General features: G+C 36.1%; 1 protein-coding gene across 1 annotated transcript; it reads left to right on the plus strand.

Annotated features, from left to right (window-relative positions):
* The first annotated feature begins 10,053 nt into the window (after positions 1–10,053).
* On the plus strand, positions 10,054–12,950 carry wu:fj19g03 (uncharacterized). The gene is made up of 6 exons (XM_058776866.1): positions 10,054–10,086; positions 11,106–11,278; positions 11,660–12,145; positions 12,224–12,293; positions 12,374–12,412; positions 12,494–12,950. The coding sequence occupies exons 2-6, from the start codon at positions 11,122–11,124 to the stop codon at positions 12,561–12,563; spliced, it is 822 nt and encodes a 273-aa protein (XP_058632849.1). The 5' UTR covers positions 10,054–10,086; positions 11,106–11,121; the 3' UTR covers positions 12,564–12,950.
* The last annotated feature ends 1,316 nt before the right edge of the window (positions 12,951–14,266 follow it).

The raw sequence follows: 14,266 nt of genomic DNA on the forward strand, positions 1-14,266 counted from the left end.
AGCCCCATTGACTCCCTCTGCCAATGCATTGATGAAATAAACTGTTGGATGTGCCAGAACTTTCTTCAGTTAAATAATGAGAAAACTGAAGTCATTGCATTTGGAAACAAAGATGAAGTTCTCAAGGTGAATGCATACCTTCACTCTAGGGGTCAAGCAACTAAAAATCAAGTCAAAAATCTTGGGGTGTTTCTGGAGACAGACCTTAGTTTTAGTAGTCATGTCAAAGCAGTAACTAAATCAGCATACTATCATCTCAAAAACATTGCAAGAATTAGATGTTTTGTGTCCAGTCAAGACTTGGAGAAACTTGTTCATGCCTTTATCACCAGCAGGGTGGATTATTGTAATGGTCTACAAAGAAGACCATTAGACAGCTGCAGCTGATCCAGAACGCTGCTTCCAGGATTCTGACTAGAACCAGAAAATCTGAGCATATCACACCAGTCCTCAGGTCCTTACACTGGCTTCCAGTTACATTTAGGATTGATTTTAAAGTACTTTTACTCATTTATAAATCACTCAATGGCATAGGACCTAAATACATTGCAGATATGCTCACTGAATATCAGAGGTGGAAAGTAACGAATTACATTTACTCGCGTTACTGTAATTGAGTAGCTTTTTTGTGTACTTCTACTATTTAAAGTAATTTTTAAAATCTGTAATTTTACTTTTACTTAAGTATATTTTGTTTGAAGTATTGTACTTCGCTACATTTTAAAACACATTAAATAATGGGAAGGAGAACAAACTGGCGCTAAAATCAGAAGAAAGATGCAGACGGACAAGACAGGCATTAATGGTGCAGACCCAGGTGAAAACCAAACCCCGTCGTAGCTGCTTTAGTTGAACTTGAAGGAAATGAAGTGAACCCCTGGCCATGTTTATGCTCTATTATGACGATATTATTATGATTTCACATTATCAGTATTTTGCCAAAAACCGAACAAAACTACAGAGTAGAGTAGATTAGACTAGTGTGCGCGATTAGAATGCGTTCTTTCACTGCTTGATTCAGTCTGTTAAAATGCATTTAAAATTATCACAGAAGTGAAGATATAGGTTTCGTTCCTGAATTAATCAACTGTTTAAATCATTCGGTTCAGTCTCAATGACTCACTTCTTAACAGTGACTTGGTGACACCTACTGTCGGTTTTAATTTCACATTTAAAGTATCTTTTGATTTTTTTTTTTTTTATATATAATTTCAAATGAGTATTCAACATTTTATGTCTTAGATAACAAAACATTATTTCTGCATTTGTAACTGCAGGTTAAATGCATTCATGTCCTGCATTAAACAGTGTGTAAATACATATATGCCACTTCAGATGAAGCTTCTGTGTTTCCTCTGCATTGCAAAGATGAATTTTGTTGATATTGATTTAGTTTGCATGGTAACAGCCCAAATGTCTTCTAATTCTAAATAACTGATTCCTTTAATTAAAAACAACTAGTTTGAGATTTATAAGCCTATCCCAGGGGTGTCAAACTCAGTTCCTGGAGAGCCGCAGCCCTGCAGAGTTTAGTTCCAACCCTGCTCCAACACACATACCATGTAGTTTTCAAATAAGCCTAAATGATTAGATTAGCTGGATCAGATGTGTTTAATTAGGGTTATATCTAAACTGTGTAGGGCTGTGGCCCTCCAGGAACTGAGTTTGACACCCTTGGTCTATCCCATTTTTGCGTCCCTCCCACTGTTAAAATGTAACTAAGCAATTTTTACTCTGAGTTCATTTTAAATGAGCTACTTTTTACTTTCACTTGAGTAGATTTTTAGACTGGTACTTTTACTTGTACTAAAGTAATATTTCATTAATGTAATGGTACTTTTACTTGAGTAAAATATTTTCGTACTCTTTCCACCTCTGCTGAATATAAACCTAACAGACCATTCAGATCATTAGGATCGAGTCAGTTAGAAACACCAAGGGTTTACACAAAACAAGGGGAGTCTGCTTTTAGCTATTATGCTGCCCGCAGTTGGAATCAGCTTCCAGAAGAGATCAGATGTGCTAAAGCATTAGCCACATTTAAATCCAGACTCAAAACTCATCTGTTTAGCTGTGCATGTGTTGAATGAGCACTGTGCTACGTCCGAACTGATTGCACTATGTATAATCACTTTCTATTCTTAAATGTTTTAAATTCTTTTTAAATACATTTTTATATCTTGTTTTATTATTATTATTTCTTAATTCCTTGTTTTTATTGTTGTGACTTTTTTATTTTTTATTTATTTTTTTATTACTTTTTCACTTTCTTTCACTGTGTATGAAATGTGCTATATAAATAAATTTGCCTAAACTTGCCTTGCCTTTGGATATAAAGTTTTTTTAAACTTTATTTTGAAATAGTTTTTTGTAACATTATAGTGCCTTTACTGTCAAATTTTGATCAATTTTATAGATCTTTGTTTAATAAAAGTTAAGGATAAAATTTTAATTTCTTAAAAAATGGTACTGACCACTTCACTATAATTTTGTTGCCATGGCACCTATTCCTGTAACTGATGCAGCACCAGTATTATAGATGATTATTGATAAGTAAGTGTGATGTCTGTGTGTGTCCAACTCATTCTCTCTTCACTATGACTCCCTTCATCCCCTTCTCTCCTCCTCAACTCACTTTCCTTCATCTTGAAAACCTAATTTTTCTCCTTTGTCTTTCATTCCCTCCCACCACCATTTCTGCTCATTTGCTCTTTCTCTCCCTCTTCCTATAAAGCGGTCAATCAGTTTGGTTTTTATCCCCCTTTTCTCTGTATTCTCTCAGCCTCATTAATATGGAAATGAGTTTGTTTGTAGTATGCTAAAGACCTACTGACTTGTAACCTTATTGATTTACATTTCAATAAGAAAGAAGTCAACACAGGTAAGAAATTAGAGATATTTCTTTTTTAACAATTGCTCTCGCTGTACCGCTGTTCTTGATCATTATGTGCTTGTCATGAAATGTTCTTTTTCTTCTTTGTTATTTTTGCACTTTGACATGCAAATCAAAGTAGGATTAGTTCCACTTCCTCTGTCATAAAACAACTGCAATTAAGCAGCTTTTAGTTCGTTTGAATGTGAATTTCCGGCAGGCAACTCACATTAATAGAAACATCATGAATCGACACATTGGGGAATTGTGTAAAAATCTGAAAATAATTACAAATTGAAAACAGAATAATTAAAATCTGACTAATTCATCTGTGGTGCTTGTGCGAGTGGTATGAGTTTGAGTGTGGCTCATGACAATTTGAGTCAGTTGTTTGTGTTTTTTCTGTCATATAGTATTAAGGCCCATTCACAATAAGGACGATAACAATAAAAATCGCTCTAAATCACCCTAAATGTAAAAGACCACAATTACAGCGATGATGACACAGAGGAAGGTTATCCACCTTATTTTTCCCGTAAGAGTGGGTACAGCCATTTGTACATTTTAGTGTCGTACTATATTGTTTTATGTATTATCTTTAATATGAACACACTGGTTTGTAGTGCATTTTTTACAGACTGCCGAAAGTTACATAAAAGTGAAGAAAATAGATCCCTGCAATTCAAAGAAATACATGGACTCCAGGCAGCAAAAAACAGATTTGCAGTTATCATTTTACATCAATATGTTGAATTTTGCTGTAAAAGCAATAGACAGTACTAACATGTCACGATTATTTTTTAGCACTGAATCAAATACCCTATATATTGCATTGTTACATGTGACCCTGGACCACAAAACCAGTCTTAAGTCGCTGGGGTATATTTGTAACAATAGCCAAAAATACATTGTATGGGTCAAAATGATTGATTTTTCTTTTATGCCAAAAATCATTAGTACATTAAGTAAAGATCATGTTCCATGAAGATATTTTGTAAATTTCCTACCGTAAATATATCAAACCTTATTTGTGATTAGTAATATGCATTGCTAAACTTCATTTGATAACTTTAAAGGCGATTTTTTTGCACCCTCAGATTCCAGATTTTCAAGTAGCTGTATTTCGGCCAAATATTGTCCTATAATCCTATAACCATACATCAATGGAAATTTTGAAAAATTGACCCTTATGACTGGTTTTGTGGGTCACATATTGTATTGACAACTCATCAATTAAATATTTACTATATTTCGCAGTGCATATCTTTACATCTTATATTCTGTCTAACTGGATGTTTTTAAACAAAAGCTATTTAAGTTTTTGTGCTGGACGATATGACGATACATATAGCCTACAGCACTGATCTAATGTTATATACATGAACCACCCGCCCACACACGTACGACAGTTAGTGGAAGTGAGAGAAAAGTGTTTATAACATTTTAAATATGGATATTTTTCTTACAAAAAACGCATCGATTTGCTACAGGAGGCCTTTATTCACCTTAATTCAGAACGGTATCGTTCGTTGGTGTGGATGCTAATATAGTTGTCTTTATAGTTATTGGTGTGAATGGGGCTTTAGTGATACACAATAATTATAAGTACTAAAAAGCCAGTGCATTTAATTACAGCTCAAATAATGTTTAAATTAACAGAGGGGTACTGTTAATTTATCAGGCTTTTGATTTTTACCTGCTAGAATGTAAAACAGGTAAAAACATTTTTTTTAAAAACTCCCAAATTTACATTGAAGGAGGGACCAAGCCATATCTAGAGAGCAGAAGAACACAGAGACCTGAGAGAAAAGTAAACAACCAGAGACCAACCTTAACACCCTAGAAAAACACTTTAGCTCTGAATTGCCAGCTTTTGCATGAACAAACACCTCTCATGTTCTTCAGAATCTCTTCATGTTTCAAAAAAAGAACAGTTTTCTAAGAATTCAGGGGGAAAATGTTAAAATATTATAATGCAATTCATCCACCTCATTTATGCTGAGCATGTTTTTCAAATCTGTTTTAAAATTCATTTTGATGAATAACATCAAACATGTCATGAAAAGATGAATGTTCATGTTTGAATCTGAGCCAAACTATTTCATCACACCAGCAGCACATACTGTAGATTGTGTTATTCATGATTGTGTAACCAAGTGTTTCTCCTACACTTAAATGACTAATAAGAGTTGCAACAACCTCAAACAAGTGGACATTTTGTTCATGTTGGAATTTTTATTTTTATTTTTTAGAGGACAAAATGGCATACAGAGTCAAACTGAATGCTATTTTTTGGGTGAACTATGCCTTTAACTGTAATGAAGGTGAGAGACAGACAGCGAGGGTCGATTACTCAGTTTTCCTGCAGCGGAGGGACGCAGGAGTTCAAGGTGTTTGAAACAGGTGCGTCAGTTCCTCAGGGAGTATCGCTGTCATGGCCTTCTCAGCCCACGCCATCAAAATAATCACACATTACATAAGAGCATCTTCATTATTAAAGATTTCAGTCACAGGACATTAAAATCACAATGCTTTAGCTAACCTTCAAACCGCAGGGTCACCAAGACAAGGCCTCCAGAGAATGTCACTTACAAAGTGAAAGAGCGAGCTGCCCCAAAATAAACAAGTGCTGTCAAAGCAAAGTAGAAATATCTGAATAGCATTGCACTGCATAACAATAGATATTAAGGCATTTATTTTAAAGTAAAATATAGAGGCGGAGTGTGTGTATAAATACAGTGTGTATGTGTGTTTTATGTGGTAAGCTAAACAAAAAAAATTAAATCCGAAATAACTTATTAACTGCACGTTCGTCTGAAGAAGAGGGATATATTTAGAGTTCCTCATTTGAGTTTTGGACGTGCAGACTAGAAATCAATGCAAACAGCTCATAAAGCTCACTGACACAAGATAAACAGAAGCTGTTCTTGAGATTGTTGCCAGTGATAAACACACAACAGAAGATGATTTGCAGCGTGTGTTTGCTTTCCTCTGTGAATGCAGCCAAGATGATGAGAAAGAAATATGGAGAGAAACAACGCATGAAACATTAGTGAAACGTTATTAATATAAAGGTTATATATGTTGTAGTGTGGTACATTAATACACACACAGATAGATAGATGGATGGATAGATAAATGTATAGATAGATAGATAGATAGATAGATAGATAGATAGATAGATGTGGCCTGTGGATTGTTCCTACGATAAGGCTGTTTATTAACTGTACAAGGGAAGAGCAGAGAGAAACGATGGGAAGAAAGAGGAAAGGAGTCTAAGAGATGTAATTGAATAGGTGAGTAATCCTCCTGGTTGAAAATGTCAAGTGTTCTTTTGTGCTTCTCTGTGTATGGGATTAACATTGCTCTCTGTCAACCTGACTGAACCGCAATTACAAGAACCTTTACACACACACACACACACACACACAAACAGGTTTCACCGAAGAGCCATAAATTACACAGAAAATCAAACCCTGAACATGCAGAGCTTTAAAAAGCTCACTAAAGCTAAATATGGATTTCTTTGACTCACTCAAATGCTGTCCGTTTTTAAATGATTTAGATGACTATATGTCTTTTACAAGTACTAACTATCGGTATGGTATTATACATGTAATTAAATCAAATCAATATTTATCACAAAAACAACTTATGGCAATAGCATTAAAATCAAACAGATAGATTAAATACAATTAATTCAGCTATAAAACATTTATTTTTTATAAATAAACTGAAAACATATGACAAACAGCAGCATTGAAGTACTGTGCCATATTCTTTGCTCTGAAATTATTCATTTAAATGAACTGTCAAATAACCCATTTCAATTAAAAGAACTGGACTCCTCAAAGTTTCTTTCCAGAGAGAGAAAAAAAGAGAGAAATTGCTTTGAACAAGACTATTTGGCCGTAAAGTTGTGTGTGCAATGCAAAGTGAAGCTAGTGTTTAGTCACACTACACTGCAACTCATTAAAAACTAGTTTGTTATTGGAAAAGTTACAGCTTTTTGAAAATCGCTGAGCTTCTGATGAAAAATGTAGTAAAGTGAGTAGCGCTGCACTTTTAGGTAATCTCACCTCAATGCTTGTACTCAGAATCAAATCCTAAAGCCCTAAACTGACCCGAAACTGATTTTTCTTTCTGATCTAATCTAGTTCACTTTGTCCACTGCAGGAATCAAGCTTTCTGTTCTTCAAAAGGCCACTCTGAACACAAGACGCAATGAACGACCTAATGCTAAAATCGGTTTTTAATGAAAGATGTGTGCAGACAGCAGCAGCCTTCACTCTGAAAGCTGTGTAATCCATCATCTGAATGGCCCATCCTGCTCATCTTATGAAAACATTTAAAACGCAAGCATTGACACCTGCCTCCTATAATGCTGAATAGATAAGAGTTTCAAAACGTGTGTCCAAATTATCTCTCTGGTCAGCTAAAAAAACCCCAGCTGAGGTCTGGTTCACTCAAGCATGCAGGTGACAAATGACGGTTGTGAAATTTGACATTTTATTATGAAGTCTGCATGCATCAAACCTGAATCTGCTGAGCGTCTAGCCGTAATTCAGCTTGATAGAGGTAAAGTCAAGATGTGTTGCACCACACTCACAGTGATGCCATAGAAGAACCATTTTTGGTTTCCTAAAGATTTCAGTGAACAGTTCTTAAAAGAATCATTTATTTTCTTAGTGTTAAAAACATTTTAACAGTCTACACTTTTAAAAATAAAGGTTCTTTTGATCATTGAAATCTTCACACTAAGAAAAACATGGTTCTTCTAAGAACTGTTGATTGAAAGGTTCTTTGGGGAACCAAAAATGGTTCTTCTATGGCATGCAACTTTTATTATTAAGAGTGTAAAAAACCTTTTACCACTATAAACTTTTTATGGAAAGGTTCTATAGATGTTACAGGTTCTTCATGGAACCATAGATTCCAATAAAGAACCTTTATTTTTAAGAGTTTTGCCGTCAGAAATTGCCGTCAGACTTGGTGCAACAAGAACAGTTTGGTTGTTCAGTAACGATTATTCCAGGTCTGTCCATCATAAGCACTTATATAACCTAAAGGCCCTTTTTTTGTTCTCTAAGATGTTCTCAAAAACCCACTAGAAAAAAAATGTGACTGTATGATTCTGTCTGTTTGCTGATGTTGTAATCATCTATAAAATTCCAAACGAAATAGTGCAAAACAAAATATCGACCAACATAAAACAAATGAATTCTATGGGACGCACCTGATCAGTAATTTAGCCGTGCAAATGGTTCAAAAACATTCCAGAGCCACGGATGCAGATAACATCTACTTAAAAGCCTCTTCAATGCTCTACTGTTGTCATAAGGAGGGATTTTGTGAATGTTCAAGGCAATAAAACCAAAAGTATAGCACTTAAATTCTGTGGTTTACGTCAATTGTTGTACCAAAACACTAAAGGAAAATATCCAGCCACCACTTATAAACAGTTATGCATTTTGAATCAGAAGTGTACAGTATATGTGTATTGTGTGATACTGTACTGGTGTGATAATTGACACTTTGCATTAGTGGTTCTCGTCTCTGTATTTGAATAACCCACATACCCACTAAAAGGGGCTCTTATCAGGTGACAACTAGAGTTTAAAATGTGGAGTATTCAAACACCCTTTAAGTACACTGTACACTGAAGAAAAGGTAAAGCAACAGCGAAAGAATGACGCTTTTGTCACAGAAGTTGACCTGCCTGTCCTAAATATTAGTTTTGGTGTGACCAGCGTACAGTGCTGATATGATTACAGGTCACAGTATGTATATAAGAACGACCAGCAAACCAGTGTCAAATCGCCAGCAAGCATCTTCTCAACAGAACCTCTGGTAAGGATAAAGCAGTTGTGCTTTTCATTTTTGAACATTTGATATTTAATAAAAAAATATTATTTATTTACTCTGACAGGCACTGGGTGTCCTCAAGTAGCACTTAATGACATTTTCGTTTGTTTTGAGTAGTCGTGGTTTATGCAACATGTACTTTATGTAGCTTTTTCTAAACACTCTCTGAATCTTAAAAAAAGATTTGGAGCACTAATGTGTCAGTTGGAGCTCGTTTTAAAGTGTTTTTCTCCACAAAGTGACTTAATTTGAGGCCGAAACAGAGGAAAGCGTCACCTCCTGTGTGTCTCTGACGAGGGCTGATAGTGAAGCAGTTGTCAAGCTTCTTTCTCTCCTTATAAATGTGTCTCACGTCTGCTGGGCTGTTATCAGCACATACACATCTGCCCACTTATACTACTTAAGCGCAGCGTGGCTCTCCTTTTATCTCCTTTCAAATACACACTCAGTACAACCGTGGCCATTTCTGGACCTGATTTGGCTGAGAACAAAAATGATAGTAATAAACAGAACATCTTGACACATTTGCTTCATCTGAGCCAATTTTTGGTACTTTTTTCTTTTCTAATTTCTTTTTCTTTTTTTTTCTTTTTTTGTACAATTTTATCATTTACCATAGGACAGTTTTGCCAAATCTGACATTGTGAGAATTTTTTTTTTTTTTTTGCATGCTATTTATAAGCAGAAACCGACTTTTGTGTGCATGCCATATATGCATGTGTTTGACACCCATAAGCAGGCACGTGTAGAAGGGGGGGCTTTGGGGGCTCAAGCCCCTGCCCTTTTCCAAATGTATTCAAAAGTGCCCCTCTCAGACAAATATCAGTGATATTGTGGTCAATAAAACGAAATGCATTTGAATTCTAATTAACATGACAATGTGTACAAAACAGTAACTAATCACTCAAAAGTCGGAAAATTCCTGTTGATTTTTGCATATCTGTCTGAGGCGTTGCTATGGGTTGCGTGCGTTTTGCTCGATTGACTGATATATTCCCGTCTGTTCGGAAACCTAGCTCTCGAGCCATATATGGTTCTTTCAGTGACTGGGTCGACGGAAGGAAAAAATAAACCAAACAATATTTTAAACTTTTTTTTCATCAATAATCAAAGCTAGTGTGTCGATTTAATAAAAAATCCATATATTATATATTTTAGAATATTACATAATTAATCAATGCCCGTTTGTCATGTCCTATATGCTATAATACACCAACCAATCATGATCTGGCACAAGTTCAAATTTCATTGGACAATAATGTGGAGCGGTCATTTTCCATTCTTATTCATAAATCGGTTGAAAATTACATGGACAGACGAGTTTATCTGTGGAGCGATCTGGATCTGTGGTTTGTCTCATTTTATAAATAAAATTACATCACAGAGAAAATGGATGCTAAATGACTACAAATGCACTGCACAAAACTATAGTTAATGAAGCCCAAGTGTCACCTACAGGCCTATTATGTGAAGTTATATTATCATTTTTGATAATTATGCAGCATTATGAAAGTGTCTCATCAAGCCTGCATTTATCTGATCATAAATACAGAAAGAAAGAAAAAAAACTGCAATATTGTAAAATATTGTTACAATTTAAAAGAATGTTTTTTTTCTATTTTAATATAGGCTACTTTAAAATAACATTTATTCATGTGATCAAAGCTGAATTTTCAGCATCATTACTCCAGTCTTCAGTGCATGATCCTTCAGAAATCATTCTAATGATTTAAGTGACTTCTTGCTAAAATATAAAGTATTCAAACTTTTATATATATATATATAGGCTATATATGTTGCCCCTATTTTACATTTGAGCCCCTGCCCCTGAGGAACTCTCTGCACGTCCCTGCATATAATACACAGTTTTGCGTGCATATGATACTCACTTTGTTTGTTGGCATGCATATGATACGCATTTTGGCGTATATACTGTAAATAATACGCATCTACCCCACACCCCTAATCCTACACATTGCGTATGATATGCACTGCGAAATTCAATTTCTGCTATAAATAGTACGCCAAATAGAAACAGAAAATCGTGCCATTGAGGCGCACTTTCATGAGATCAGGTTAAACGGATGATAACGCTCCGTTAAACTCCTGCCGCAGTTATCGTTTTAGCCGTTATAGCCGCGTTAAATGCTCGAGCACACAACTACAACGTTTATAAAAATCTGAATCGTTATAGTTATATTCCTTGCTGGGAATTGGTCTTTATGTTATAAAATGAAGCTGGCTGTCTGTGGAAATGAGCATCGTTTGAAAGCCGCTTGTTAAAGTGGGTTTTGATTTAACAATGTACTCTTTCTGTGGATTTCTTTATTTTCTGTAGGCTATTAATTGTGTCGTATTTGATCCACAGCATTCTCTCCGTGAAGATGTTGGCGGCGTTGCTTCTGGTTTTGCTGGTGTCCAGTGAGACTGAGGGATGGATTATGAGTAAATGTGAGCTGAAGGAGCAGCTAGAAGCACATCGGATTCAGGTGATTAGATCCATTGGAGACAACATGACCCAGGACAAACTCATCGCTAAACGTGAGTAACTGTTTCTGCTCTAAAATTGACCAAAATCACGACACAGTCTAATAGAAATTCCAAATAATTTCACATTTTGTCAAACTGGTGTCTAAATCATATCAATTTCAACAACTTAATTTGAAGCTACATTTTCGTAAGGATGGACCTTCATGTTTTCCTTTAAAAAAAAAAAAAAAATTATGTTTTCTTACAATTCAAGTTTCATATTTTTTCCTGTGAAACCGGGATGAAAGTATAGTCATAACGTCTTTGTCTGAGGAAAAGGCCCAAATTTATGTCATTATTCACTAAAAATCCTGCCCTCTGCTGTAGCTCTCGAATCCCATTCATATTTTACATCACCAAACATCCGCAAATTATTCATTTTATTTCTGTTAGTTGTTTGTAATGTGGAAAGCACTTCCGGCTTCAACACCAGCCTCGCCACCAGCGTCCAGATCAACCAAGACAAGATTAGACCTCCATTCCAAATTCCTCCCCAACCAAAGGAGGAAAAACCACCAGCAAAGGAAGAAGATGATGAGAAACTGGAAGAAGAACACATAATCCCTGTTAAACCACGAAGTCCTCCCAAGGGAAGACGTGGAAGATCTGTCCCTGAGGGCAAGACCGTTGAGATACAAGCAAAGGAGCCTCTCTGGAAATGGCGCCGCAGTCTCTTCCCAGAAAAGATCCCCGCAGACTCGTCTGGAAGCGGTCCAGAGGCGATGTCCGAGGAGGACAGCTCCGGAGACAGCTCGGAGGAAGAGGGGCGTGATAATGTTATCGCCTGGAACCTGTTGGGAATCTTCCAGCTGAGCGACCGAGTGGCTTGTGATCCCGGATCGAGCGGATCGTTGAACCTTTGTGGTCTTGAGTGCAGCAGTGAGTGGAGGACAAACACTCCCTGATATATTCAAGCTATTTTTTTTATGTCTTCATGCCTTTATTTTATCTTGAAAGCTCTCGTTGATGATGACATCACTGATGACATCGCTTGCTTGGAGATTTTGTCAGGAAGCAGCAACAAGTTGTAAGTTCACTCCTGCATTCGCAAGTGTTCAAATGCACATGTGATCGCTTGCAGATTCATCTCAAATATCTTGTTTCCAGCAGTGGCTCGAGTCCCAAGAAGAGGTTCCTCGCTAAGATGTGAGTATGAACACAGTGATTGTTCCTGTGATTGACCTCCAGCTCTGAGCTCCAGAGTAAATGTGCATTTATGTGCTTCAGGTTGCCAATGCTGCCGGTGAAGGAGTGTCGCTCTATCCTTCCTTCCACGTACTTCGCTGAGTGCTCCTAGAACATCCAGGCAGACGAAGCTTCTCCATCTGAAGGCAGAAACATCTTCACCACTCAACAGTGAAGCTGTTTTTCAATCACAAGCAGGAGACTCAACACTTACGTCTTCGTGCACTTAAAACACCATGAACTCAAAATTGGACCTTTTCTTATTGTATATCAGCTTTGACAGCATTTGTATGCTAATGTACTCCTAAACACTGAGAAAACAAACTTTTATGTATTTGAAATCTTCATCTTCCTGCAGTAAGAATGCTTTTGTCCAATAAAATGCTTTATAGAATAAAAATATACTGTACCTTTTAAAGCATACATAAATGGATTGCTTATGGCAAGAATTAGCTTTTAGCAAATCATGATTCATGCCTGTGAAATAAATATAAAGCTACTGGCAAAGAAACAAGAAGTTCTTTGGGTCTTTAAGTTTTTATCTTCTCAAGGTTAGATGAGTTCTTGAGGCACGGTTGTATTCTCAGTGCAATCTTGCCAATATATGATTTAATCTAGATACTTTTTTTTTTTTTTTTTATAAATTCATATCTAGCTCTTTGATCTAAATCAAATCAGTTTTTGTTCACCTTGCAGATCTCTCTTTGAGAATGCATTTCGAAAATGCATTTATATATATATATATATATATATATATATTAGTGGTGGGCATAGATTAATTTTCTTAATCTAGATTAATCTCACTGTAATCTTGGAATTAATCTAGATTAATCTAGATTAAAATGGCTCATTTGAATTCTGTCAAGTAGATCAGAATAAGTTCACTACTAGTAGTAAACAACTAGCAGTCATCAAGAAGCAAACATAATATGGTGGTAATTTGTGGTGTCGTGGTAATTAATAGGCTAATTAATTAAATTAAATGATGTAATTTAAAATTACATAAGGTAGCCTACCTAAAGGCTTTTGCGTTTTTTTCCCGACATAAAAATAAAGGGGATTTAATATTGATAATAACATTGAAGACATTGTATGATTATTCCTTAAAGATAAGGTTTTAATAGTTTTAGTAGTAGTAGCCTATTACGTTCTGCCCAATGTCTTCAAGTGAAAGCGAACTTTTATTTTGACGGGTTGCCTTGAATACCTTTACATTTCTGTGTATATGATATGAGGATAGTTTTTCTCAAATGAAACGCTCGAATGCTCATGAAGTGACTCTCAGAGCAGTTCTGGAGATGTTGTTCATGTATTTATGTCCTCATTTAGTGAGACGACAGACGTTAATATCACCGCAAGCATCTGCTTCTGTATGAGTAAACAAACCCGTGCGTCTGCGCCATACATTAACACAGAGACACGCAGAAGTCATATTTAAATAGACGTTTTGCGGCTTAATATTTACAAATAGGAGTGGGAGTGTGCTCACTTGTGTGTGCGCTTACGTTTGTTTGTGTGTGTGTGTGTGTGTGTGCGAACCGGGGCGGAACTCCGCTGTGCGCGCGATACAGAGAGCGCTACCATGTAAAGTAGAGACATAAATGACACGCCGTCCTGTAAATAAGATAAATAACATAAGGCTATTTAGTTTGTTTAATAAAAGAACAAGGTATACACCTGTTCTATAGGGAAGGTAACATTGAATGATTCTTTTGTGGTCTGGCGCTATAGAGAAAATAAAATTAAATAAAATCAACTTGACCTTCAAGGGGGGCGGGGGGTGCCGTTGGGGGGGCGGGCCGCCCCTAAAATAAT

This window comes from Onychostoma macrolepis, chromosome 01 (genome assembly GCF_012432095.1).
Source record: "Onychostoma macrolepis isolate SWU-2019 chromosome 01, ASM1243209v1, whole genome shotgun sequence".
Classification (NCBI taxonomy): Eukaryota; Metazoa; Chordata; class Actinopteri; order Cypriniformes; family Cyprinidae; genus Onychostoma; species Onychostoma macrolepis.